Raw genomic sequence first — 27,924 nt, 5'->3', positions numbered from 1 at the left:
AGAAATTTCAGAAATTGCTCCATTCGGCGTTTCATCGAGTGTATCTACAGGTACGTTCGTTAAAGTGGACTGATAAGGTATGAGATAAAACGTAACAGCTCGTGATAATCATTGAGCATAAATATGTTTAAACGTAACTATTTTTATTATAATCAGTGGTACAATCGTAAAGACTAGTTGGAGAAACATGTTAAACGCTTGAACTTGATTTCTATTGCTATAATAGAATTTAATTGTTAAGTAACGAAGGAAAAATTACAGATTAATTATATAAATGTTAAGAAAACCTTATCTTATTTAGGATGTTCTTTTTTTAGAATACTTTGATCCATCGATAATCGAAGCAACTTAAAGAATGATTGTAAAACGTTTTAGATTATCAATGTTAGTACAGATTTATACGACGAATAACCTATTTAATTATAACTGGTAAATCGATACCTTTTATTTTACCTCTCCGAATATCTTACTAAACAGTCGTATTATTTATTAGATAGGTTATAGCGAGATAATCTTTAGAGTCGATTTTTGGGGTAATTTTAATCGAGGAACGTGCAAAACAACCGAAACGTTACACGGAAGCAGGATTTCAATATGGCGGACGCGCAACTTGATCTAACCGAAATCTCGCTAGTAGATCGAACACATGGTTCGTCATAATGCATCGTTTATTTTCTAATAGAGTATTACGTGTACCCGGTTTGTTATCGTTTATCCTGTGATTTTAGTGGAATAGAACAAGTTAGAGAAACACAAGTCGATCTTTGCAAGAATATGGAAGGTATAAGTGTAGATTTGCAATCAACCAAGTATGCAGTCTATCATTTTTGAGAACATAATTAAAAAAGGTAGAACCTCGATAGAAAATTGTTTTGTGCCTACCAAGTATTGTAGAAAGCACCGCGCCCTGCACGTTTTACATATTTTTTTATATTATTTGTATTTTATCTTCTCAAATGCTGCACTCTCAAACTTTCTATAAACTCATAAAAATCCGCAGTCTAGTAATTACCGTTGTATTTCATGATTTTTTACAATTAATTAAAATTTTATTCACAGACTGACTGATCAACGAAATCGATCGATTTTATTTTGTGCACAATGTTTTTCATAGGTATTTTAGTTACGAGATTCGAACATTTTATTTTACTTGTTCGTCCATTATTATTATTATCATTATTACTACTACTACTACTATTATTATTGTTGTTGTTGTTGTTGTTGTTATTATTATTATTATTGTATATATGCTATATCGTATTGTTTTATTACGTATATTTCATCACGTCAATTAGCATTTATGAAATATTTCGTTAATTTAATGTACTTGTTCTTCGCACATTATTATTTGGTATAGAGATATAGGAAATAATTAGAAAATATGAAAAAATATCAAAATAGTCTGTGAATAGTGAACAACGAGGTTAAAACGAATTTCGCTGATATTACAGTATTATATTAGAGTTCGATTACGATATTGAATTCGGCGTTAATCAAGTGTCGGGGAAAACTTATTTTACCGATTGCAAAAAAATGATTCTAGCGTTATTAATTTAATTAAATTGTTAGTAATATCGCTAGTTATTAATTTAAAGTAAATCAGTAAAACTTGACAAGCCCGAAGTATAGAAGTATAAGAAGTAAAGTAATAAAAAAATTTCATAACAATTGAAATGAATTAGATTCCATTCGACAAGTAGATTGCGGCGCAATATTAAATAAATTGTACAGAAATGATTGTATGGGATTTTGTAGAGAAACAAGGTGTTTTAATTAGAGAAAATGATTGTTTTGCTACTGGCGCGAATAAACCATTAGCTGGATTATATTTAGTGTTATTAATCACGGTTCGACTTGAACGATTAAATCGAATCTAATGTTTGACACGAAAGTTCGTTAAATTAAAGTGTATCGATAGAATTACATCGATAGAAACTAATATTTCTTCTGTGAAATTGTGCAATCGCTATTATAATTAATGGTTTTTGTTAAAATTCTTTTCGTCTATTTTCCGAAAACCCGTTGAATGTCGTCACGAATCTGGAAAATAAGACGGGATTTTAGTCTTTGTACGTTAATGTCAGATAAATTAGAGGAAAGAACGCGGACAATTATTATTATAAGACTCGGCTGATAGTGGCATATAAGTCAGGTAAACGTAAATGATCATAGTTCAACGCTCGAGACTGACCGGGGTCGCCAAAGCATTTTCCTTTAGCTCCGCTTGACAGCGATTGGCATCTATAATTCTCGACGGTGCGGTGTGGCAAAAAAGTCGCGGAATGCGTTTGATTTGAACCCGTTTAAACGCGTTTCAGGAAACGTGAGCCAGCCCTTTCCACTCGTCACGATCATATCGAACCGATCGTTTTCCTTTAAGCGATTATAACCGAAGCACGAAAGGTCTATAAATATTAGGAAAGAGAAAAAGGAAATAAATTAATCTAGGCAGGGTTGCGAAAGTATTTGAAGAGTATTTGAAATTTGATAGATTTACGAGAGCGGATTTTTCAGACTTTCAGCAATTCTTTATAAAATATGTATAGATGAAAGTTCAACATTTACCTTGAACTACGTATCTTTTCGTATATGTACAATTTTGTTGGTTTTGTTTATGTAAACAATCGCTGTGCAATCGGTGAAATTGACGATTAGAAATCATTTTATAAAAATACGAGAATCGAGAAGAAACTGGTGCTAAATCGAAAAAAATAAAATTATCGAAGAGAACATTTTCTTACATGCGAATATTCAACTGATCGTAATAGACACAATAGAAAATGAAAAATTGATCGTAATAGAAAAATGTCGAGTTTTACAGCATATGAAAGAAATACATTGAGATCGGAGAGAACGGAAAGATTGGACAAATTCATCGACGAATTTACTAAGAGAAAAGTTTCGTGAGAATAACATTTTCAAATTATTTTCAGTGGTTTTCGCGAAGAAGATTATTTATACGTATATGGAAAAAAAAACTAACGATACAGAATACAATGTAATATAGTTTTTTGAAGGAGTTAATCGTCTGAGCAAATGTAAAAAAATTCACCTGTACATTTTTTAAGCGGAGATGGACGATTAAATACGCGAGTGGGTGGATTTGAATAAATTTTCAATATGCGTTGTGATGTATCGGCGTCAGCTGGTCGGTGGTCGGTGGTCGGTGGTCGATACGAGACAGACTGGAGCAAAAGGACGTTTTCCGTTGCGACAAGATTCCGCGCACACTGTCAGAAACAGGCGTCCAATTAGCAAGTTTAGAAGCGCTGTAGACGAAAGGTAGAAAATAGGCGTATACGATAAGATGATTACAGACAGCTTTCCGTGACTAGAACGCGTGTTTGATAGCAACGATCAACTGCTTCCGAGCGATGATCGTCCGTTAGCGAGGGTAGACGAAGACTGTCCTCGCCGTCGAAGAAACTCCCTCCGCTGGAGTACGGTCCGAGAAAGATTCCTCGAGGCCTGTAGCAGTTTTACGATGCGCCCGGCATCGCGCTCAGCAATACGAGTACCACTTGTAACGCGGCAATAATAATAAAACCAGGTCCTTTCCACGGATCGGTGCGATGCGTAACCATATTACATTTGAAAACATTCGAAACATTAAAAGATTAAACATTAAAACATTAAAATTGCTCTAGAATCAAATCCAATTACGTCACAAGGATGAAAAAGAAGAGTGTCATAAACAAAAAAAAAAAAAAAAAAAAAAAAAAAAAGAGAGGATGTTAAGATACGTCTCCGAGGAAATGAATTTTAACTGTGTTAAAACGCGTTAAACACGATACAATGTACGTGTACATATAATACTACGTATATAAGGGCTCGGCCTTACTTTGTCCTCCTCTGACTCTCACGTATTACGTTAGCGACAGAGAAATACGAGTAAAGTAGTAAAAAGCTTGGATCAAATTCATCGAATACATTTTTATATTACGACAGATTATGTACATTTGACGCACATAGGCCAACCTAGCTTAATCTTAAACTTATCAACGCGATAATCATTTTTAATATCGTATAAATAAATAAACATAGCGTAGGCTGAATACGGTTTGCAATAATAATAATTCGACGAGTCCATCTTCGATTCGACAGTCGGTCGACTGTACGACAAATATACATATACCGTCCGAATGAAAAATTACTTACAGAAGAAAAGTTGTTCGATCGGATCGCATAATTAGCAAATTCCTGTTTAAATATGAACGTTTAATAGGTTATCATCTTCCTTTTATTTGCGGTAAATACATACATATAGAAATCGCTAGACGATTTAACGGCGTACATTTTCTTTAATTATCCTTTTACGTATTAACCGTGGCTCCTATCGTACCTGTTGTAATTATCGGCAGAGGTAATTCGTCACGACAACCATCGAACGAGACCATCGACGTATAAGTTATCTACGAATTGCGTAAAAGTAATCGTAAAACTTGGTACAACTCGCGCGTAGACCTTGGAAAACCTTTGAAAGCGACGAGAATCCTTTGCTCTTTATCGTTCGTTCGCTCGAGTTGATAAGTCGGTAAAATAATTCTCGTAAAGCGGCTAAATTAGATCGCGTATATCATTTTGATTTTTCCAGTTCTCCGTAAAGAGTTTAGCTTTTAAATAACCCTTGATCGAAATTTAAAGCCGAGTAAATACGAATAAGACGAGAAAGGAATAAAAGTAACACGTGGACTGGGGATATTTATGCAGACTCTTCGACTTTGTCGTTAAGATAACGCTTTAACGTTCTAACATTAACAGAATAATCAAACTTGTATGTTACGAGATCCCGTCAAAATACACTGTACGTACTATTTATCATATATAGCGATTTACACGAGTCCTTTACACGTACTTTTTACGATCAGATCCAACTATACGTAAAGTTTCGTATCATTCTCTTTTCAGTTTCTACTTTTATTTATTATTTATTATTTATTATTTATTATTTATTATTTATTATTTATTATTTATTATTTATTATTTATTATTTATTATTTATTATTTATTATTTATTATTTATTATTTATTATTTATTATTTATTATTTATTACCATCGTGCTAGTACTATCGGGGCATCTTTTTATCCGGTGCCTTGTCTCGTACTAAACATTCTTCTACCTATTATTATCATTGCTATTGTTATTGTTATTAGTATTATTATTATTATTATATAGGTATAGAGTGGTTTTTCGTATTTGCAACAAGAACTTATCAAGATCAACGCTTCTTTCACGACCAGCGAACGAAATCGCGTCGTAGACGTAATTTCGTAGAAACTGAAACAGCCGATAAGCTTTGTGCTTCTATAGTTTGACGAATAACGACAAATATAGCTATAGTCTGCGAAACTTGAAACGGGACACTCTGTGTAATTATTTCCTCGGATACTACGTCGTTAAAACAAATACGTTTCGTATAGCTTTATTTAAAAAACATATTTTTTCGTTGTTTACGTTTATGATATAGAAACCAGTTTGTAGAGTAATTCCTACACTTACGTACGTTTCGTTCTCCGTACGTTGAATCGAATCGATGGACGCTTGTGTGTGCTTGTACGTATCTCGCGAAGCGTGAATTTTGTAGGAACGTGGCTAAATTACAACAAGCGTCGTATCGCTCTCTCCTTGATCGAAACAAGCTATCCGGCATTTTTTCATTTCTCAAGATACGTCGCAATCATATCGTATAGACTGTTTGGAAATTATACTATATATACGTCTATAATTATAATATATACGACTAGATATTTTAGGCGAAACGAGGAAAAACAAAGATGGCACGTTCTAACTTGCATTTACTTTTGGCATTTGTAATATTTCTGCCTGTCGCTCATTCCTACCCATGCTGCGTATCTCCGCGATTCTAAATCTCTCACAAATGCATAAATATCCGCCGTCCGATACTTTTCCAACTCTTTCTCTAACATTTTTCCAACGCGATAGAAACATAAATCTGATCTGGGTTCGATCAACGTTCGAATAAACGCTAACGCGGACAAAGTCAGGTTCGCATAAAAATTGTAAAACTGTTAATTAAACGGTCTAATTGTAAAAGAAGAGAAAGAAACGGCGCGCGTACGTGTATTTTATCTCGATTGCTCTTTGCAACGGCAGTAAATTCTAGCTACAGATGAAACGCACCGAATCGTGCACGATCCGTCGTCGCTTTTACAATTGGATCGAGGCACCAGCTTCAGGCGATCGCAATTGCGATCTGTCGGAAGGAAGGTCGTTTATACGTTGTGCGCGAAGCTCGAGTTTAAAGGAAATTTTATTTCCAACGACGATTATTACCAACGACGTTATTAATAAATAGCAGGCACGCTCGATCAACCATGTAACTTTTTGTACTAATAGAAATCACATTTTCGTATTTACGAAGACACGTGCTTCTCCTATCTTGCGTTTTACGCTTTATCGTAACTTAAACGTAAGTTACTAAACGCAGCAAGAACGTAAGACGTAGAGTATTGGAAAAACATCTATCGTTATACAGCTAAGAAACGATTAAGAAACGCGTTAAAAAGAAAATGGCGCATTTTTCATCGGTTAGATATGGAAAAGGTTACGGGATTAACTTAATAAGGAGCGAGTGTCGCTAGCGATCGCTAGCGATCCAGCCTATTTTCTGAGTCGAGGCGGAAGCACGTTGGTCGGCGATGGCGTTGGACTGCTGCTACACGATCTGCTCAACGCTCTGTGAGGCTCAACGCTGAGGAAACTCTTGTCGCTGGTCGGCGGCGCCGAGATGATTTCTGGCTCGGCAGGGCTGGGACAGCGTCGTTGCGAGCACGTTGACAAGCTACTTCTCGATAACGTTTGCAACGGTATTTGGTAGATTCTTATCGGCTTCCAGTCGCCCTGACTGTCTATAGAAAGCAAAAGACAATTATTCTCGATTATATCGATTTCCTACTCGTATCGACGTTAGCTACTATAACGCCAGATATAGCACGTCATGGTTTTCTAGACTTTTCGATTTAGCAAGTTGTTGGCACAGTGTTGGCGCGTAAACGTGTTTATCGCTGCAAGCGTATTTTATATATATATATATATACCGTATACATATCGTTCTAAATAAATAAATAGATAAATAAAATAAATAAATAAAATAAATTATCCTATTAGGATAAATGTAGAATAAGTAGAATAAGTAGAAAATGACGATCGGTTTGGAGAAGACGGACACGTACTTTGCTGATTGGATCGAGACGTAGAAGATTGGGGGAAAGGAGGCGGACTGGAAACCGGTTCTTCCTTGTCCATGGGTTTCGAGTCCAGGCGAATTCTTTCGCATTTTCCAGGCAGAAATTCCGGAGCCGTTGTGGCGAAGAAGATGTCTTGCTTCGAAGTGATTAGATTCAGGTTTGGCATGGCGATCGTGTGCACCAAATTTCCATTGATTATCAATCGTATCTCCATGGTGTCGTTGGTAAAGGCGATCACATAGGGGAAGGCACAGGCTGAAAGTTTGTATCGGGACACGAAGGATTATCGAAAAATAAAGAACGACGAAACGTAAAGATGCAAAGATACGTTACCTATTGCCGCAGGAACGGAATTCCAGTTGAAATCGAATTCCGTTGCTACGGTATTCTCTTCTAAGAGTTTTTGAAAGTGACACGTATCTGCGGTAAGAAAGGCAGGTAAGCGAGTATCGATCGACCACGTCGTTGTTGCATCGCTGCCATCAATTCTTCCTCCGTTTAACCATAATTCTACCGTTTATTATATCTATTAAATTCTTCGGTTTCCCATTTCGCTTCTTATTCGACTTTTAGCTAGATCGATATACGTAGGCACGACGTATCGTTGAAATCGAACGACGACCTTCTATCTTTAAATTTTGTCTACCTTTAAATTTACATTTTTCACCTTTATTCGGCTGTTTAAAATTTTCAACCGTACTTTCGTATTACGTCGCTCTTTCGTCGACTACGCGTCGACGAAATACTACAGTAAGTACAACATGCCAAAGAACCTTTTTACTTTACTTTACGACTTTGATACGTTCGATCGGTTTAGCGTATAGCTCCAACGTCTATACTATACACATATATAAATACGTACTGTTGTAGCAGAGTAACAATTCGGGTTCTTCGTCTTCGCAGAGGTCCAAAGCAGCCACCACGTGTGGTTTCGGTGTTCCCTCGATGTGAAGAATTCTCGTGCTTCCAGAAGCTGAGATCAATTCAAAATGATGTCGGACACCGCAGCAAAGCGTCCATTCGTTGTTCGAATCTGTATTTTCTACTATCGTTACCAACGTCGGAGATTCGCTGGCGTTCAACTCCTTCAAATGCAAAAATCCTTCCACGGTGTCTGTGTCCGTAGCGGAACACCATGCGGTCCACGCGGCGCTATGTTTCCATTGGAAAACTATCAAACGTCGGCCGACCGCTACGCACTAAATAAAATAAAAAGCGATATCCGAATTATATTTATTCCTATATTTCCTATATTTATAATTCCTATATTTATAATTTACTCGAACAAAACTACTACTAACAAAAATATACATAACTATCGTACGAGTAGTTCAAGTAATTGTTAGACAAATGGAAGATTAGATAAATTTGCTTTTTACTCGGTCCGGTAGATTCTAGAGTCTCGATGCCATCGCCATTGATACATCGTACACGCACCTATACTATACTATACTATGTTTAGCGACGCGATCCGAAAATCTTGGAATCCTGATACAATATATATATATATATATATATATCAGATAAATTGGCAGACGATTCGAATTCGATCGGAATCGATCTGGAATCTTTTAGTATTTTTACGACAATTCCGAGTCCGATGATACGCTGTTTCGACAAAAGCAATGGAAAACACTCGCCTACGAAACACATTTAAACTTTCGCGACTTACTACTCGCCATACGATCCAGATATTTTCAGCTTCGAATCGTGTTCCAAGCGATTTTCAAGCGTTTGCGATCCCAATACGCGTATTACGTTAAAAAACAAAGAAAAACTCATCTCTATACGAACAGCCAAAGCTTCGACAGCAAGATCGTAAATTATCGAGCTTTTAATCAATATATATCGGATATATTTATCGGATATAAATATACGCAGCAGTGTAGCGGATGTAGCTTCCATGTGCAAACAAAGCTTAAATAAGCAAAATTACATAAGAAGAATCGATTCCAAGTATAAGCGCTAATTCGAAAATAATTTCTTTAAATATTTCAGCAACGCGAAGCAACGATCGTTTTTCGCGTCTGCTTACACGTTACAAACACGATTGCTTTGCGTCAGCCGATCCACGCGAGTTACATCTGTACAGCGGTTTTCAGTCGAGAAATTACGTAAATTGTCGACAACTCGAAAAATTAAGCCGCCACTGACCTTTCCTTGACAGCAACGTTCTTCGTCGTCTCGAGTCGATTGTCCAAATACAGTCTATTTTACAAAAAACATACGCGCTACGTACTGCGTACGTTCGGTTAAAACGATAAATCGAAATAAGAAATTGTTGGGAAAAATTTGAAAAGCCACTGTCGTCTATTCTTTTTCTCTCTCCTTTTTCCTTTTCTCTTGTTCGGTACATACCATGCGCAAATGAGAGCCACCAGGCATAGTAACGGTGTATAAATGGCAGCCCCGAGTTCTAGGTAGTCTTCTTTCCTTTATATGCGCTCGTCCTCTAACAGCCAAGGGACGAACACGAACACGAGTACGACGAATCAAGGGCTTAAATTTTGTAGTGGCTCGCGTGAGATTGTCGCAATCGTTTTCTTCGCTTTCGTCGCCGTCGTCGTCCGCATCGTCCTCGTCGCCATTGTCTTCGCACTCTTGATCGTCTTCACGATCGTTTGCAATTTCGGCAGACCTACTCGTCGTGCTATTCTCGAATTCTCTTAGACGAAAAACGTACACGTTGCTATCTTTGCCTTTGTCACCGGCTCGAAACAACAATATTCCGTGTTGCTCGACCACGTCTAGCTGTTTAATTTGCACGGACTCGTCGAAGATCAGTCTGTGCGATAAACTGTCTGAAACAGAAAATGCATTGGAAGGTTCTTGCGTTTTGTAATTTCGTAGTTAGGAACAGAGAGAGAGAGAGAGATTTCTCTGTCCTCGACGAAGGAGAGAGTGCTCTCCTTTTATATATTTTATTATTTCATATATTTCATATTGTTATTTCATACACGCGTCATCTTCTTTCTTTCTTTCCTTCCTTCCTTCCTTCCTTTATGCTAACGAGGTTTTCGCTTAATAAATAAATCAATTTTCTGATTGTACAGTTTCGTACAATTTGTAAGAGAAGACGCATTCTCGAAAATATTCCCTGTAATGGTAAAATAAGGCTTTGATAAGGCTCGATTCACCTTCGATCAGAAAAGTTCCATTCTCGGTAGCCAAGATCAGCTTGTTATCCAGCCAAACGTCCCCGCATACGACTTCGTGCGGGAAATCCGGATAGATACACCTCGGCTCCCACGGTCTAGGCTTCAAAGGACCAGCAGTGGCCAAGGAAGTTGGCGCCAAACCTCTGACGATCGCTTCGAGTTTCAGGGCCTGTCCGACGCGCACCATCTCCACGGCACGGGTCTCCTCGCGACGTCGACCTGGAGCCTCCACGACATCCGACAATGCTCGTCGGTTTAACATACTCTGCGAAAATTTCATCGATTTTCCTTTCTACGGGGAGGGTGTGCCGCCAACAGCTAATACATACCGTACAGTTTTCGTTGTTCGCCAGGCGACGCGGGCGGTTCGGAAATTCGTGCAAAGGCGGAGAAAAGTGGCAATTTACCGTTTTCACGATCATTTTATCGCTTGTCCGTGCTCCGATCGCGTTCTCCGATAGCGCGTTGTTCCAGACGTCGTCGACGAAATGTCGCAACGCAAAAAACGGCAACGCGCTATTAAAAGAGACGCTCGAAGCCAGAATTCACGTTGTATCATCTTTTACGTACTCGTTATCGTGCGATAGCTTTGGTCGAATAACGCCTACGTACAAGAAAACGCGTCGAAGCTTGTGTAAATATTGTATTTCGAGTAGTTTTATCCGCGTAGACGAACCAATTCGCGATAAATACTCCTGATAAATACTCGCGATTGCAATTACAAACAGCGTACTAATTAAAGGCAGCTTGACCGAATCTTTCAGCATTTTATCCAAAGTATTCTAGTATTTCTTACGTGCCTTCTAATTCGGATTTCCCTAATTTGGCTTTCTAGCTACAAGTCGTCTGACGAATTTTCAACACGAAGAATATCATAGATGCGATAACGAACGAATCGAAACGCATTACTCGAACAAATAACAGCAAAACCGTGTTTTATTAATAACAACGAATAATACCGCAACGAGTACACAGGTGCCGATAATACTGTCGGAAGTAAGAGCAATTTTATCAAAGAAGGATCTAAAAGCGAGAGGAAATGCATATAAATATGATTGATCGATTAGACTTACGTTGCTCTTGCTCTCCTGCGAGTGTTCTTGATACATATCCCGAAGAAGAGCGTCCAGGGTCCTTTCCCTTTTTTGAGCGAACGTTGGCGTGTTGAACGTGGCTTTCTCGCCGTTTATTAACTTGACGAGAAGAAATTCTCGCAGGGTGTACGGGTCCTCGAACACAGGCGGGCATGGAAGGCTCGGGCCAAACAGAGGAACGTTTTCGTCGCAGTAAATGGCCACGCGCCATCCTTTGCCGTTTTCTTCGGCCGATACCACGGCAAACACGTCTGTATTTGTAAATGTATCGCGTGAACGTCGAATTAACGATCTTGTTTATCCTTAGGAAAATATACAAGAAGATGGTGAAAGAAGACGTTGGAAGAAAGAATTTTCTCCGCAAAAGTGGCGTGTATTTGCGAGAATGGGCCGACACATTGTTCGCAAAGGTGCGAACTCGTCGACCACCAGCTGCAAATTTGCGCCGCGCATCGCCCGTTGTAGCAGAACCGACAAACAGGTCTGCGGCTTTGCAGCCGGCCGGTCGGTGGGTCAGGTTATTTACGGTAAAAATGGTATCGTCTACGGTATATCGTTATGTAACGGTCGTTATATTACGGGATTCTTAGGAGCTGCGACCAGGCATTAGCTCGTCAAAACTAACGTCTCCCTCGACCTCGAAACCAATCGTTTCGCTCTCGTTCGAAACATTTCTCCACACGATTCGGTTATATCGCGGTTATATCGGTTATATCCGAAAAGATCGCAGCTCTTGCCTACACGGATAGACGTATTTATATTTTTATCTTACTTTGTTCTTTCCTCCTTATCTTACCGATCGATTAAAAATGATATTAGAAACTCAGCCTAGATCGAAAGAATGTAGATAAATGGCGTATCGACTTACGGGTAAATTGACTTTTGATGCAGTTTGGGTTGAAAGTGTCTATGGCGTTCGAGTCATCCGTGTAAATGATGTTAACGATATCGTTACCGATGTGTCGCTTTCTCTCCAATTGTTGCGGGTTGTCCTTCGAATAGGGAAGCATCGTACTCACATGGTACATCACTTCGTGTCCCGCGTACACCGTATAATAACTCTCGTTGCCAGTCATGTCGCCTGCAAACGTTCAGAGAGAGTTTGCACTTTGAAGAAGAAACTCGAAAAAAATACGACACGAAGAAAAAATAACAACGACGACAAACAAACATGAAAAACTAGCGTTTACCTTACCGTCGACCATATTTTCAAACCATAGCTACCACCTACTAACTACATAGAAACGGAAATAAGAACGGTACCTTTTACGTCTAAACCACCTCGATACTTGTCCCAATTCTTCAGTTCTATCCTCTCGCCCACAATTTCCAGGAACTTGTCAAAATCTGGACTACCCTTCTCTGTAAACCGAGCGAACAGATCGCGTATCGAGACGAATTACGAATCAACGTTGGAATCGTATTTTTCTAAAACTTGAAACTCGCTATGAAACGGATACAAGGCGGTGAAAAATTGCTCGCGTAACAGTGCTATAGACTCGCGAGAAGCTACTTTTTCGTACGACGGTTAAAATGCTTGAAACGATCGAAACGGTTAAAACGGTCGTAATAGGTGGAACGTACGCTTTAAGCGAAAACGACCGCCGTTCTTCCGCATAGTCGTCCAAGTTTCAAGGGTTGGTCGATTCGTCTTGGTTAAATTTCAATCGAAACTTTTCATCCGCTTACCGTTGGATAGCATTTCGTCGTCGGTCGTTTGCCCTTTCTTCGCGTATATCACGCCAAACTTGAAGTTGACGGAACCCTCTTGCTCTTCCAGCAACAGCAGATCCTGCGATGCAAAAATTTCCAAAAGTTCAACTCCACCGTCTTCTTCTTACGATTTCCTACAGTTTCTCGCAATTTCGTACGGTTTCTGCCGTTTTCCCACACACACACACACACACACACACACACTTGTAGAAATAAAGACGGAAAAGCTGTTTCTTATTAAGTTAATCGCAGGATTGGCCACTTACCTTTTGAATTTCGGGGGAAAAAACCTCGCGCGGAGCCTTATCGAGTTTCTCAAGACCAAAGAAATTGCTGAAATTTTACCAATTAGTTACTTCAACTTGACTTAATTTTAATTTAACCGAAGAAAATTAGCAATCAACGAGCAGTAAGCAAGTCCGTACCTCAAGATCTGCCTGATCGTCATCGTTTTGTTCGCAGAGTATGGCAGCGATATCTTCTGTGCGCCCTAAATTCGTTACTCTTTCATTCATCGATCGCTGTAAACTTTTTTTTGCCTCGCCTTTCTCTTACATAGTGTCTTTTAATACGTAATAACATCCGAAGAAAAAGTGTGGCTATAAAAAGTCACAGTATCGACACTGTTTAGTAATAAGACGGTTCGTTCTACCGTTCACCTACTAATCAATCGATTCTCGAGAGATTCGCAAGAACGTTCGATTCTCTAGCATTTAGCGGTAGACTTTCGTGCGTTTCGTTCTATGAAAATGAAACGCGGAGAACGCGATAAGTAGATAACGGTATCCTTCGTTGCGAGATAAGGCTAAGTGCCGATACTTCTTCTATATATAACTATACATGGGTATAGCGTGCAAGTGCGTTGGCATTTTTCACGTAGAAATCTGCTTTTGGAAATTCATTCGTAGCAAGCGTACCGACGCCTAACTTTTTCTAAATCGCTTTCGATTTCTGTCCAAGATAATTTCGCAACGGGATCGTCAATTCATTCCGCGATTCGTTCGTTACTCGTCCATCGAATGATCTTTAAAACGACGAAACGCGATCAGCTGTACGCGAAACCCGGTACACGAAAAACATATCGTTCGTCAAAGTACGATGTTGAAAACGGTCAGCTCCGCGGTAAATTTAGTCTTTCTTATTTTCTATAATTTACTTTTATCCTCTTATCGCCGATATTTACGTTTACGTTTTATTTCTTCATTCGTTTCGATCAAATCATCGTTCATTTCGAATAGAAAAGTATCTGACAAGTTGCAGTAGTTGTCGTAGAGGTACGTAGAGGTAGAGGCGGATACTCACAGTTTTTCTCCATAAAATAACTCTGTAATGCGGAACGCTTTGATCGCTGACTTCGCTCGTCACCACCGATAGAAACAAGGGATTCCTTTCTTGGTCCGCGGCAACGTAATTTTGATGCACTGTAAACCAATTTTTCATCGAGTGACAAATATTTTCGTGTAATAAGTAAGTAATATATACGTGTAAGTAAGTAAGTAAGTAAGTAAGTAAAGTAAGAAATTATACGGATAACGAATTTTTTACGATAATAAACGTAAAAGACTGTCGGACGAGAACGGATCGAGCTAAATGCAAAATAAAAGAATAGGATATTGCTTGAAAAACGCTTGAATAGGATATTGTTCATCCGTCGTTCCTCTTATCCTGTACATGTATATCGAATATACGTACACTGATACTCTAAAAGACTCGTATAACATAACAGCATGTTCTTTACTCACGTTTTCCGAGAAAGTATTTGAAGTACCAGCGCGTTTGGTACTCTGGATTTTCCAATATCGGCGTACTCGGTGATCCGAACATCTGCACACGTGCAAAATCAGTTTCGCCCAATGACGTGATCAAATTTTCTGTTAAACGAGGGGAAAGAAGCGGCGCAAGTGGAAAGCGGAAAGCAGGAATATCGCGTGTTTCATGCCTAATTTCTACCTTACTAATTAATTATCCAACTGTACAGAATTACATCGCATTACATCGAACGAATTAGGATCGCTAATAAACAAGTGCCTTTTAGAAACCATTTACATAGTCAGTTACAGCGACGAATACCTTTATACCACGAATAATCAAAGTAAACGCATTCCAGCATCGTTTTATCGAATTATCTGCGAAACCGGTACTCCCACCGATCTTATCTCAATTCGTTAACGATAACTTATATATGGTTCGTTGAAAAGCACCACGACCATCAGTCGTCCATGGTACGCGGATGGATGGTACTCGCTTCTCGATAAAAAATGAAAATTAAACAATATCTTCCGAATATTTCCAACGCGTTAACGAATATTTTGTACGTCGTTGAAACTAACATGCCGCCGTAACAAAGAAGAAGGAATTTTATCAAGTTGAGAGAACCAGTTAAAAGCAAACGGATTCGTATAATTACTCATCTCTTACTTCTTCTTTCTCGCCCGGCGAATCACCGTTCTCCACTCGAAATCTTCTTCCATTGTCGGACCCGTCTTGCTCCATTTGTGGCAGCTGAAACGCACCATATCGAGAGACTAAGGTTAGCGAGACCGTGCGAATCTCCTCCGACGACACACGGAAAAAGGAAAAGGAGACGAGAAACAGATAGACCGTCCCCTTTCTCGGCGCTATCGTTGCGCGCGCCTTTCTTCCTTTCGGAACGCGTGCACGAAAAACTATTTTAAAAATAGTCTGGCGTACCATGTCTCGCGTATTACGCGTTATTGCCAAATTTTCTCGGCGCGCACATCTATATCAAGTCGATTTTCAATCGCCCACTCTCCATACAAATGACCACCGCGCTGCTTTCCAAACTCACCATTTCCACGCTGCCGTAATATCGCCTGGAGAGGACACCTCGCCTCGAAATGGCATCCGTGCTGCATCTGAAAATATCATACGCGTTTAAAGTTGTACGCGGCCACGACGAAACGAAGAAACGGTCGCGGTCTCTTTTGCCCAGCTTCCTGTTTATTGCTTCTTTCCCAGCGAAAAATCTGGGTTAACGAGGCCCCTAAGAAACGAACCACACGTTTCCCGATGAAATTCTTTCTTTACGGCAGACACTCGGTCGCAATTATTTTTCACCCGAGTTATCCAAATAATTCTGCTGTACGATTTGCCGGTGCTCGTTAAAACTTTCCACGATATCCGAACCATCGAATAATAGTTTCTCTAATAGTGTCGTTTCTCTTGTTTCTAGTCGAATTCAGAGTGGCGAGTGAATCTCCATAGCAAGGTTCATCGATTACCAAAGCGTATAACCGCGATCGGTTGGCGATCGTCGAACCAGTAGCAAACTACAACCAGCCCCTAAACACTGCTCTATCCAATACATTCGTCCGACTTTGTCGCGTTTACGCGTCGATACGATCGTCGTTGACGCGTATCTCTAAAAGAACAAACGATTAAAAATATGGAAACAGGTAACTCGGAGAAATTATTAGGTCCGAAAAGGTAAGGTAATTTTTCAGCCTTTTGCCTTTTGTCCTCGTATCTTCTCGCGGGTATTTTAGGAGTTTTAGACCTAAACTCTGTGTACGATCTTAGCCATAGCGTACGATAAGGTATATATATACCTCGATTCTAGCAATGACCTTCGACACAGCGCGAATTACGTTCGTACTCGTATAGCGATACGAGCGATACGCGTCGCCGTCTCATTCGATGCAATAGCGATGCGTAGAATCGTAAGCGATGATAAACGGTTAGCAGAGCAGCGAAGGAAGTTTCCAACGAGAATTTATCCGCAACGAGATTTTCGCCTCGCGTTTTTCCGCTTTCGAATGCGTGTTTTCATGCGTGTTTTCATCGAACCGGTTACTTCGAACGCTTCGTAGCGGCAAACCCAATATATCGAATATATAAAATAGCGCGCGTTACTATACGACACGCGTTATAACTGCTATATCGTATCGCAAACTCGCATATCGCTCAGCCGTTTTCCGACGCAACGATAATGGACCATGTTTAAAGAAACGTACGCATGATGGCTGGATCGTCGATGAAGATGCGCGCAACGAGCAGCAGACGACAAGGCAGGCACGCAAACCGATCTCGACCTGTTCCTCTGGATCGTCCGAGAAGCAGGCAACGTCTCTTCGTCGCTGTCGCTTTCCGTCACCGAATTCCCATTTCCAGCGCAACTCTCCCTTCCCCCTTTGCTTCGCTTGCTCGAGAAATTCTTCTTCTCTATGCCGACGGTCGTCGACGAGGTCGAGCTCACCGACAACGAGACTGCCGACACGTTCGTCGACGAGCCGCTCGTCAACGAGACTCCTCGCAAACGAGACACCAGCTTTATGTCCAAGCACAACATCTTTCCACTCTCTCTTCTCTTTCCTCTTTAATTTCCCCCTTTAAATAGTTTTCCCGCCATCTTTACCGATGCACAGTTTCCGTTTCCGTTTCCACGATCTCGTAATTGCTCGAAACAGCACCTTTCTTCTACTCGAAATGTTCACCTTTAATCCGATCCGGTAAAAAACGTCCGTCTTATTATACGCGAGATATTAACGTGTACAGCGTCATTTTCCTACCAAAGCCACAGCAACGACAGAAAATCGTAGAAAGCACGTCGTACACTTTCGTCGTGTGCGAAAACTTTGCACACTGCAACCTTCCGATAATACGTCGATACCGTAGCTTCCCCCGTAGCTCTGTTACGTTCTTTGCCTCTTTCAAATCGATCGCTGTATTAGATACGTTACAAACGATTACTATGTTCAACGACGAACAATACCAACTTAACCACCGATTTACGCTAAGAAGATCGTAGATTTACCATTTGCAAAGGAAAAAGAACGTTTGTTAATTTCTGAATTCTAGTTTCTTCTTTGCTTCGTCTCGTTTACTAAAATCAGCCAGTCAAGATATTATCTTCGTATCTATGTCGTAGAATGTAAATACTTTTTGTAAGAGCGTACAAAATATCGAGCAGAGGGCAAACGGATAAACGAATACATTGTTCAGAGATGTCGAATCGATCCGATTCGAGGATCGTTTCCGAAATTTCATTATTTAATTAGAAAGAAAGAGAAGGTCGACCGATAACCGGATTCGAATTCCCTCGCCTCGAATCCGTATTTCCAGAAACAGAGTCGGAATTACTCTGTCAACACCTTACCACGGCCAGTATTCCGTTCGCATAATTATAATAATTTCTCGGTTCATCCTCATTAAGAGCTACAACGAATTCCAATACTTGGCAAACGTAACTGTAGCCACCAACTGTTGCAACGGCTACGAAAAGTATTTGTACGTCCTTTTAAGTATTGCAGCATTTACTATTTTATTACTATTTAATTGCGCTCGAATATACAAAGTTTCGTATCTTTACTCGTTTAGTCGTATGTATTTTCATACGACAGCGAGAAATTTATTTTCCAAAAACGAATTCGAACGCTACAAAGCGAGCGTTAGCGAGTTTTACATTTCATTCCGATTTATACGTAGATGCTGAATTTTGTATATACGTAGCTCGAAAATCGCTCGAGGGCGAAAGATGCGACAATTCCGAACAAAAGTAGCAAAGTAGTAGCAAAAGTAGCAAATGTAACAAGAAATCTGGATAACAGTCTAAACTACAGCCTTAAACGGAGATCTCCGAGTATATAACGAACTTGATACCATCGCTAGTTATCCGTTGAAAGCTTCGAGGTTCGTAGCATTGGTGCCAAGTTGCGTGATTTATTACCATCGATAAACCACCTTTTTTAAACATGCTGGCTGTCGGACGCGCGCGGACATCGATATCATTGACCGAGTTTCCCTGTTCCGCAGGTCTCTAACCCTTTTGAAGATCGTGGCTACATAATGGAAAAGAGTACCGACGACACTGACCGAGTCCCTTTTCCTTTGCTTTCCTCTCACTTTTTGCTTAACCAGATCTTTCACGTTGAACGAAGCGGCAGTCGATAGGTTGATTTTAATAATCAGACTTCTCTTCCTCTCTCTCTCTCTCTCCCTTTCACTCAGCTTTGGCACGTTGAAGCTCGGTTATCGCGCCTGGATTGTAAGCGCCCTCCTCCTCCTCCTCCTCCTCCTCCTCAAAAAAAAATGCGTCCGATTATTCGATGTAGGAAAGTAAGAGAGATAAAAAAAATGTACTTCTATTATCGATAATTGACAAGAGAGATCTTTTTCTCACAGTCTAAAAGATATTCGATGCTGAATCGGTTAATATAATTTCTGCCTTTCCACTTCCTCAACCCTACGATTTTTCTCAACGCGGGATCGAGCGTTTGCTTGACTGTAAAAAATTTCATTTTCAATTCGATTAATTTTATTTATCGATCGTTATCGACGATAGAGACGTACGCGTGTTTTAAGAACGAACGAAGAAAGAACGTTTTAAGGAACGATATTACTTCGATATTCACGATATCGATATCAATAATTTTCACTTTTCGTTATTAATTTCCCAACTATTTCAAATGACACCGTATAATTCGCAAAAATATCGATCGTCTTGCAACAACAAAGCGTCGATCCCTTCGTTTTTTCTCCCCTTTCTCGTAAAAAAAATCTTCAAAGTATCAAACGGGCATATACTCGTTGGTTAAATACACAAAAATTCAAATCTTTCGTTTACGAATTTCGTAACGTTCTATGCAGTTTCGTTCACACTGCGAAAAGTGCCAAGATCTTCGGGCAATCGTTTTCATTACCTATTTTACGATGCCCTTTTCGTCCCATTGCGACCACCGTCACCATTATTTGATCGTCAAACGACTCTAAAACGAATCGATCTCACATTATCTTCCAATGGAAAGGCTTTCTTACAGCCTCATACCCGTCACATAGCCACCAAACAGTTTCATTATCGATGATTCTCACGGTCGATCATCGACGATCAACGGTTCGTTCGAGCGTAATAGCTGCACATAGCCACTGTCGTCGAGTTCGTGTCCGGACGACCTGGATCTCGGCCGTCGTCGATTCAGCCTACGTATCGTATCGATGGGAAAAAGAAAAACGAAAAGGCGTGGATAGAAAACGCGAGTGAAACGATAACACACGGTAGCAGTGACGTTACCGCGTCGGTAAGCACGAAATCGATAAATTGTGACGAATCGATCGAGTATCGGATGGATGAAAAATCGAAGAATTTGCCACGGGTCTCCAACCCCTACTGACAGAGTCAGGACACGACCCTTTCCGAACGAGGATGCAGCGAGTCACGATCAGAGAGCAAGTACTCTTACTAACACGGCGACTCGACGACTGGCGCCACGTCGTCGAGCTCATTGGCTCTCTTTCGCGACCCTCCTCTGACGCCCTCCGCCCCTCTCTACCGAGATCTATCTCGTACGCTTTCTGTCTTACCGCGGTGGCTTCGTTCCTTTCCTGTTTGCGACCTGTACGTGCGTGCTCTCTCTCTATGCATACGCCTGTCTCCTTCTACCCTACCAACCGACCTACGTGACGGCGCGGCGACGCGGCGACGCCGCACCGCAACGCGCTCTCTCCCTCGCGTTTTATATCGGCCAAACTTTTTATCCTCCTCGAATTCTGCGCTTTGCACATTTTTCCAGCATTACATATAGATTGAATAAAAAAAGTTGCTTAAAAATTATACCGCTACTACTATACTATACTATTATACTACTACACTACTATACTACTACTATACTATAACAAGAATATTCTATATATCTGTAATATTGTGTTATATTATTAAGTTAAACTGTATTATATAGCAATATTGTATTATTAGTTATATATAAATACTGCAGTTTTTCGCGATTACCGTGGAAATAACATTTTTAAAAACATCTATTTACTTTGTCAATAATATAATTCGCATAGTATAATTCTTAAGGCATTGTAGCGCGAGATTCTTCTGCACTTACGACAGATCTAAAAGCGAAGCGATCCATAGAACGTATATAATATGCAAAAATATCGAAATTATACAAAGTATACAAATTATTAGATGAAATAATTTTCTATCTAGATTACATCTTTTTAATTATATTCGGCAAAATATACAATGTTATAAATATTCGATATTGCTTATTTTATTATTAATAAGCCCAATAAGCCGAACGAGCTTAAAACCAACATTTTAACTGTTTTATTATGTTTATTTTTAAAATAACATAGAAACAAACTAACTTTAAGTTATAAGATCAAATAAATTATTTTCGAACAATTTTCCACTTTAGTCGACTGCTTCAAACGAATTATGATAACGAATAATACGGATATTTTCTTCTGCCTATTTCTTTCATTTTTTCCCTTACTCTAGTTAATTGGTACTGTACTTGTTACTGCAATAGCAGGTATTATGGTGTTGTTTTAGCGAATATAGTTCTATGTATTAATTAGCCAATTAATATCGGAGAATAATTGGAGATAAGATCGAAATAAGATTGCGCTTCAGGGTATAATTTGTTTAATCTGGAATATAAAAATATTAGATATATCTATGCATACTTGATTTGCAAGTTGCTATTTTGTTAAACATTTTCGTTGCCAATAACAATACGTATATATTAATAATCAGATACTATGTATATTATTATTACCTACTACTTTAGATGAATGATGAACGATAGTTTGGTTTATTCATTGAGTAAGCTCGGTGGTTTAGTTCATATTCTTTACCTTCGGCGTACACAGTTATTGTTTGCACCGAAGGGTGGCGTTAAATACTCCGTCCTAATCAATCGATCCAAGCGTTCAATGACGGCCATTTGGTAAAACAATTCTCTCTGCGGTTAAGATATTTTTGCAAAAGCATTCTAGTTTCTTTTATACCAATCGTAAGATATCGAAAATCATTTATCTCTTCTAATTAATTCCTTACCTACAGTTAAACTAATAATTTATGATAATTACTCTATTCATTTATATCAATTTATTCATAGAATGTATTCATGGAATCAAGGGAGCAAGTGCAATTTAGATCAAAGCCAACCAGTTTTCATCATCCATTGATGCGTGCTACCATTGGTAAGTCGCATGGTTTCGTTTCTTCGACGATAAGTTCAATGTTCATGTATAATTATTTGGAACCACATGCTGTACCTATTCTAATTGATAAATTTCAATACATACGCCGTGAGACACCGTGGAATGCGTGCGTTTTAGCCTTAATTATTCGTAAGATAGATTAGTCTATGTTAAGAGCATTGTGAGCTCATCGTGTACAATGATACTTATCCATCTTGCAAGGAAAATTAAAATTCTATTCTCTTTTTCTGCCGAAACACGCGTCCATTGATTCTTCCGAAAGGTCGCAAACTCGTTCGTTCGTGCCGTGATTTTTATTTGATTTTCCGATTGATTGCAGTTTCTCTTTGGCTTCTCCCTACTTTTAGGGGCACATACAGCGTCAGTAGCTTCATTTTCTTTCTCTCATCCCAGGTTAGACAAATGTGTCTTTGATGCCGAATGCAAACCAGTGGGGCTACGAATTATCGTACGATGTTTATAAAGATCGATGTAATCATTGTGTGAGATATAGATATTGCGCGATGTATCCTTTGTTTGAAATTTGGAAAGATTCGTGTAAGATCGTTTTGTGTAGATCGTTTGACTTTCCGTATCTGCTTGTATCTCCGTCATCCTTCCCACCACGCCACTTTGGAAGCTGCTCAGCGAAACTAAGGCGCGACGAGTCCATTCAGTCGTCTTCTTTTCTATCGATAACATGGATCACGTTGCGTCAGGTTTGTAACCTATTCTAACCTATTAGCGGCGTCACTTCTTCATTACTGTCATTACTATATTTTTTATTATCGTTTATATCTCGTTATTAATATCGTTTAATCAATCCACGTTTATTTAACGATTTGTCGAACATTCAGATAATGAAATTAAGTGGTTTTCTGAAATTTTTTGTTTGTATCTCTCTTTAATCGTCTATTTACAAAATGATACCGTTACCGGTAGCTCGTATCGTAAGCTTTCGTAATAAAATCGTTATTGATCGTTTGATCGTATTTTCATGTAATTATTTTATACATTTCTAGTTTGGTTTTGTGCAGGTTATCGATCGATGGCAGGGATAATATAGAAGTAACAGGAATATTAATATATGGACGCAACGACGATCAACGATCAGTCTGATGAATTTTCATGGAAATCTGGTAACGTTTAATTTATTTTAACTAAGACAGCTGTGTATGAACGGTTCTATTGCCTTTTTATTCGAGCATGGGTAACATTTGATATACAATTTATGTCTACTTTAAAATATACTTGATACATATTTCATAATAGATCGTTTCGTAATTATTTGGAATATTAAAATGAAAGTAAATACGATTAAACAAATCACTTTTTTTCATTCAAATATATGAAATCATTCTCTTATTTCAAACGAACTTGTAACAAATTATTTTATTGTTTCAATGTAATTCATAATGTAGAATCCTTGATAATTTAACGATAGCTTCGTGTAGACAGTTTGAAACATAGAAATCTTAACAATAATAGCTTTAACTATTTCGATAGGTATTGTAACACACTAGGTATTGGTATATCGAATTCAAATTATTTTTCTATATTACGTGAATTTGCTATAGTTTCCGTCATATATTGCAACTTTGTAACTTGTGTCTTTTTCATAGAGGTGGCGCGCAAATAGACTGAAATACTTGAAAGCAAGGCTTCGCGCGCGTTTCTCTAGCATTCTTTAAGCATTCTTTTAGTCGTGAACTTTTGAATTCTTGGAAATATTTTCGGATATTTATAACACGCGACCGTTGTGTGTTAACTATGTTTCGTGTTCTAATAACGAACAATAGAGGTGGTTATATGAAGTATTACACTGAGATAACGGTTTACAATTCGCACTTTATTCCAACAACTTTGTAGAAAAGATAGTTGGGCTGGTGCGTATAGATAAGTGAAGTAGGTGACTGATCTAAGGGTGGAAACCCGGTCAAGAGATGTCGACTGTTCTAAAGATGGAAAATCAGTAAAGTTCGGTGACGACGCTATTGTCACGTAAAATAACAAAATGAAAAAGGAATTTGAGGTAAAAAATAAAAAAAAGAAAACTTTATTATTTTTCTAACATCAATACACTTTACAATCTACTTCCGAACTCTAGGCGTGACTTTCTAAGACTGACTCTTACGATTTTACTTTCGATCGGATTCGATTACTTTCTTTTGTCATCCCTCAACATCCCCACCGTCCATGCATTTGCTAGGCGTCCGCGATCGTTGCCACGTGCTCTTTCTTCTAGAACATTCGGTGGAAGGACCGTTGGGATGTTGATGGTTCATTAGGCACTTCAGCGATATACATTGTCACCGAGTGCCGCCACATCTTTATCTCTATCGCTATCGTCAGTCCGTCGGATTTGAAGTATGCCGGTCGTGACACTATGGCGGAGGAAAGCTAGCGATGGGTGTGTCTAGCGCACGGGACCATCGGATTTGTTGATGATAGTTTTGACTAGGAAAGTGAGGGCAATAATCATTGCTTCTGATTGGATGAGAAAAAGGTTGGTGGGCAAGGAAATGTTCTAACCGCCCCGGAGAGAAAGTTGCTAGCCGGAGACACCGAACGTGAGAAAAACAAACTTTCCCGTATCATTCCGCAGTAGACAACTGGCTGTCATGTTGCCCGCGGATTGGGGCCTGGTTTGTGTACAGAGTCACCGGACGTAACATTATGTATTAACGATATAAACGATATCTTATGTTTTGTTGTAGACATATCACAGCTTCAACTTTTCCGTCATCTTTGGGAATGTTCTAACAGTGGCTCAGAAGCCAAGAACGTAAGTATCTTTACATATCGTACTTTAATTATGTCTATTCTGTATATTTTGTATATTTTGTATATTTTGCTTTGGACGCTATTAATTAAGGAATACAATTTGATTAAAAACTTGGAAGGTTAGGATCTTCTCAGGTTATTCTTCTATTAAAATAAAAGGAGTGTTAGTTAAAGTCTTAATATCGAATTGTAAAACAAATAACTAACATATTTCAGAAATTATTCTAGATTTTAAACTTTCATATCAGAGTTTCAGTTTTTTTACTTATCGAAGTTTATTAGCATTTCAATCTTTATTATTAGCAAAGTTACAAATTCAATAAACTTGCATTTTTCATTATCTCCAGCTTTCCAAATAATCAGCAGTCATTCATCGTGTTTTGTTCTGCTGGGATAGCGCGGCAGTTCGATGGCGTAACGCTTCTGTTCCTCTGTTCCTCCTAACGGTGTGTCGCATGCATTTCTGTTCCTCCGGTCACTCAATCGTGTGATAGGATGGAAAGATGCGAATCGGCGTGGGGTTGTATTACGTAGAACTTTTTGCGAGCATAATGACCGCGGATATTTTTTAAACTCGTGAGTAGTAACATTTTTCTCAAATCTTTATTTATTAGTTCAGGATAGGTCTTCTCGCACATCGCGATTATAATAATTAGTTTTTTAATAGTTAGTTGAAACATGTACATTTGAGAATATACTCGTGGTACTTATAAATATGTATATTAATATTCGGTAGAAATAGACAAGTATCGACACGAATATACCTGTGTCACATAAATATATTTGATCTTAAGCGAAGCGATCTCGTTTGAGCATCTTGTAGTGGAGAAATCGGATACCCTGCCATTTCGTTGTTTCGAAAGATGCAATTGTAGCTGAATGACGTTGACGAGTATTTGGTAGTAGATATATATATATATATATCTATCCATATCAGCCACGCGTACACGGTATAGGGTATAGTATAGAAACTAATAGAAGTAGAAAAATTAGTTGAAAGAAGAACTTGTTTTTCGAGGTCCTACTGTAATTTACTGTAATTTACTATAATTTACTGGAATTTTTTAGGTGTTGCAAACACCAAATAAATATTTAAATTTCCAAATGCAAAGTTAATATAGAACGGTGCTGGAATTTTCTTGTGATAAGCTTCGTTTCTTTTCAACGGGGATGTACGTATCTTCGAGCTCGGGCTTTTCTCGATACACACAGGTATCTATCGATGCGCATTGTCGTTCTCTTCTTGTCGCCCTGTCTCTTTTAACAACCGCTTTAACAACTTTAATATCCCTCTTCTTCTTTCTCCCCCTTGTCACCCTCTCTCTCTCTCTCTCTCTCTCTCTCTCTCGCGCGCGCGCGGTCGATGCGGTCGACTTCCACTTGGTCGAGCGTGATCGAAATTGATCTACGCGGTATAAAAGAGTACCGCCGTGCCGGTCGGGACACCTCGGTCGGCCCGATAGCAAAAGAGTTAATTATAAAGAGGCGAGCGACAAAATCCGATACGTCGTCATCGCGGTGGCTAACGGCGACGACCAACCAAGCCTTATTGTTAGTGCACGCTCGTTCGATCGCAAACTGAACGACACCCGGTTTATCGGACCACTAAGAGATCGATATACATATAGACGGCAGATAGGTCAGCAGAAACACTCGATTTCACGTTGAAATAAAAAAGCATAAAGCTAGCTTTTATTTGGGATTGGCTGTTTTAAGATTCGATTCGACCTACGAGTCGATATCGTGTACGCGGTAACGGCGAGAGCATGTTTTTCGATCGCATGTTTTCGATGATCGAGGGGACGTTGTATCGATGGAGAATTGCGATGACGTTACTCTGTTTTGCTGCACACAGAGATATGTATGTCAACGGTTGAAGAATATCGTAGCTGCGTCGTAATATCGTGCTGCGAAATATCGTCCATACGATACGAATAAGAATTAGCACTAGCGATACGAATAAGAAGAGTACGTTTTTTGAAAAGTTGATTGGAAAAGCCCGAGCTTTAAAAGCGTAAGAGGGACGACGAGGAGGGTGTCGCGTAAAATAACACAAGAGAACAACAATAACAAAAAATGGAAAAAAAGCTTTATTTTTTATTCGGCGGAAGGATCGTTGGGATATCGATGGCTCGTTAGGCACTTTGGCGATATACATTGTTTATACATGCCACATCTTTATCTCCGATTTTAAAGTGAGTCGGTCGTGACAGCGGCCTGGTCTCTCACGTGGATTGACGTTACAACGAAAAAAGGTTGGCTGGGAAGTGCAAAGGAGATGCCAGGCGAGGAAGGTTACGAAGAAAGTTGGAGAGTTCTCTGCAAGTATGATATAGTCGATCGATCGAATAATACGCTTGCAAAATTTTGTCGTATTTGGTTATATATTCTGTTTATATTACCAGCTAACTCACTCCTTTGCCTGTATCACAAAAATTTCTGCTTCGTATATGGTTCTGTATTTTCTCTTATTGCTCTTTACGAGCTTACATACCATACTTACATATACGTATACGCTGTTTGTACGATATAGATTATAACGCAGAGATAGAGCGCGATTCAATGTATAGTTGTCTCGTATGGATTGACTCGAAGACGCGGATTAGGCGTAAAGAGGGAATTCTTCGAAATAAAATTCCTATTTTACAACGCGATACAAGCTTGTTCGTGAGATCGTCAACTTGAACGAAGAAACAAAGAAAAAATATAATATTTCCACTCACCGTGCTGTCCATGGTAAAACCTTGGTGCCCTCCAAACTGATGCTCCTCAATTCGTATTTGGATCTGTGTCGAAGCGGTGAACCAGGCGCGGCGGTGGTCGCGTGGAGAACGTTTCTCATACTCTTGGCGCTACTTCCGGTGAGCGCGTGTCTCCTGCCTGTTGCACCCTCCCTCGTCGATTGGTTCGTCGATCTCTTTAAAGAACTCATCGCTAATACGAAGATTTCCTTCTTAACCAGCAACTCTCTCGCATTCTTTCGAGTATTCAATCTCTCAACTTTTACGACTTTTTC

At 39.2% G+C, this 27,924-nt stretch overlaps 2 protein-coding genes across 7 annotated transcripts; one reads left to right on the top strand and one right to left on the bottom strand.

Annotated features, from left to right (window-relative positions):
• Positions 1-5,030: 5,030 nt before the first annotated feature.
• Positions 5,031-27,924, bottom strand: LOC117235691 (GTPase-activating Rap/Ran-GAP domain-like protein 3). Of its 5 annotated transcripts, none has more exons than XM_033497967.1 (17): positions 17,150-17,581; positions 15,985-16,051; positions 15,594-15,677; positions 14,918-14,999; positions 14,478-14,596; positions 13,601-13,665; positions 13,442-13,508; positions 13,152-13,254; positions 12,726-12,824; positions 12,331-12,543; positions 11,442-11,713; positions 10,348-10,633; positions 9,569-10,011; positions 8,073-8,409; positions 7,544-7,630; positions 7,196-7,465; positions 5,031-6,871 (listed from the first exon to the last, which is right to left on the bottom strand). In XM_033497967.1, exons 1-17 carry the CDS (start codon positions 17,482-17,484, stop codon positions 6,624-6,626), a joined length of 3,177 nt encoding a protein of 1,058 aa, XP_033353858.1. In that variant the 5' UTR covers positions 17,485-17,581; the 3' UTR covers positions 5,031-6,623. The 5 variants fall into 5 exon arrangements, with proteins under 5 accessions (XP_033353858.1, XP_033353859.1, XP_033353861.1 ...); XM_033497968.1 differs by having other exon boundaries at positions 10,348-10,594; XM_033497971.1 differs by lacking the exon at positions 17,150-17,581 and adding an exon at positions 27,632-27,924 and having other exon boundaries at positions 5,392-6,871.
• On the top strand, positions 22,512-25,671 carry LOC117235697. 2 transcript variants are annotated; one of them, XM_033497989.1, is made up of 4 exons: positions 22,512-22,843; positions 23,162-23,263; positions 24,842-24,909; positions 25,256-25,671. In XM_033497989.1, exons 2-4 carry the CDS (start codon positions 23,243-23,245, stop codon positions 25,350-25,352), a joined length of 186 nt encoding a protein of 61 aa, XP_033353880.1. In that variant the 5' UTR covers positions 22,512-22,843; positions 23,162-23,242; the 3' UTR covers positions 25,353-25,671. The 2 variants fall into 2 exon arrangements, with proteins under 2 accessions (XP_033353880.1, XP_033353878.1); XM_033497987.1 differs by lacking the exons at positions 24,842-24,909; positions 25,256-25,671 and having other exon boundaries at positions 23,162-23,400.

Source organism: Bombus vosnesenskii, unplaced genomic scaffold, assembly GCF_011952255.1.
Source record: "Bombus vosnesenskii isolate JDL3184/JDL3185 unplaced genomic scaffold, Bvos_JDL3184-5_v1.1 scf7180000013319, whole genome shotgun sequence".
Taxonomy (NCBI): Eukaryota; Metazoa; Arthropoda; class Insecta; order Hymenoptera; family Apidae; genus Bombus; species Bombus vosnesenskii.
This window is presented reverse-complemented; position numbering and strand designations above follow the sequence as displayed.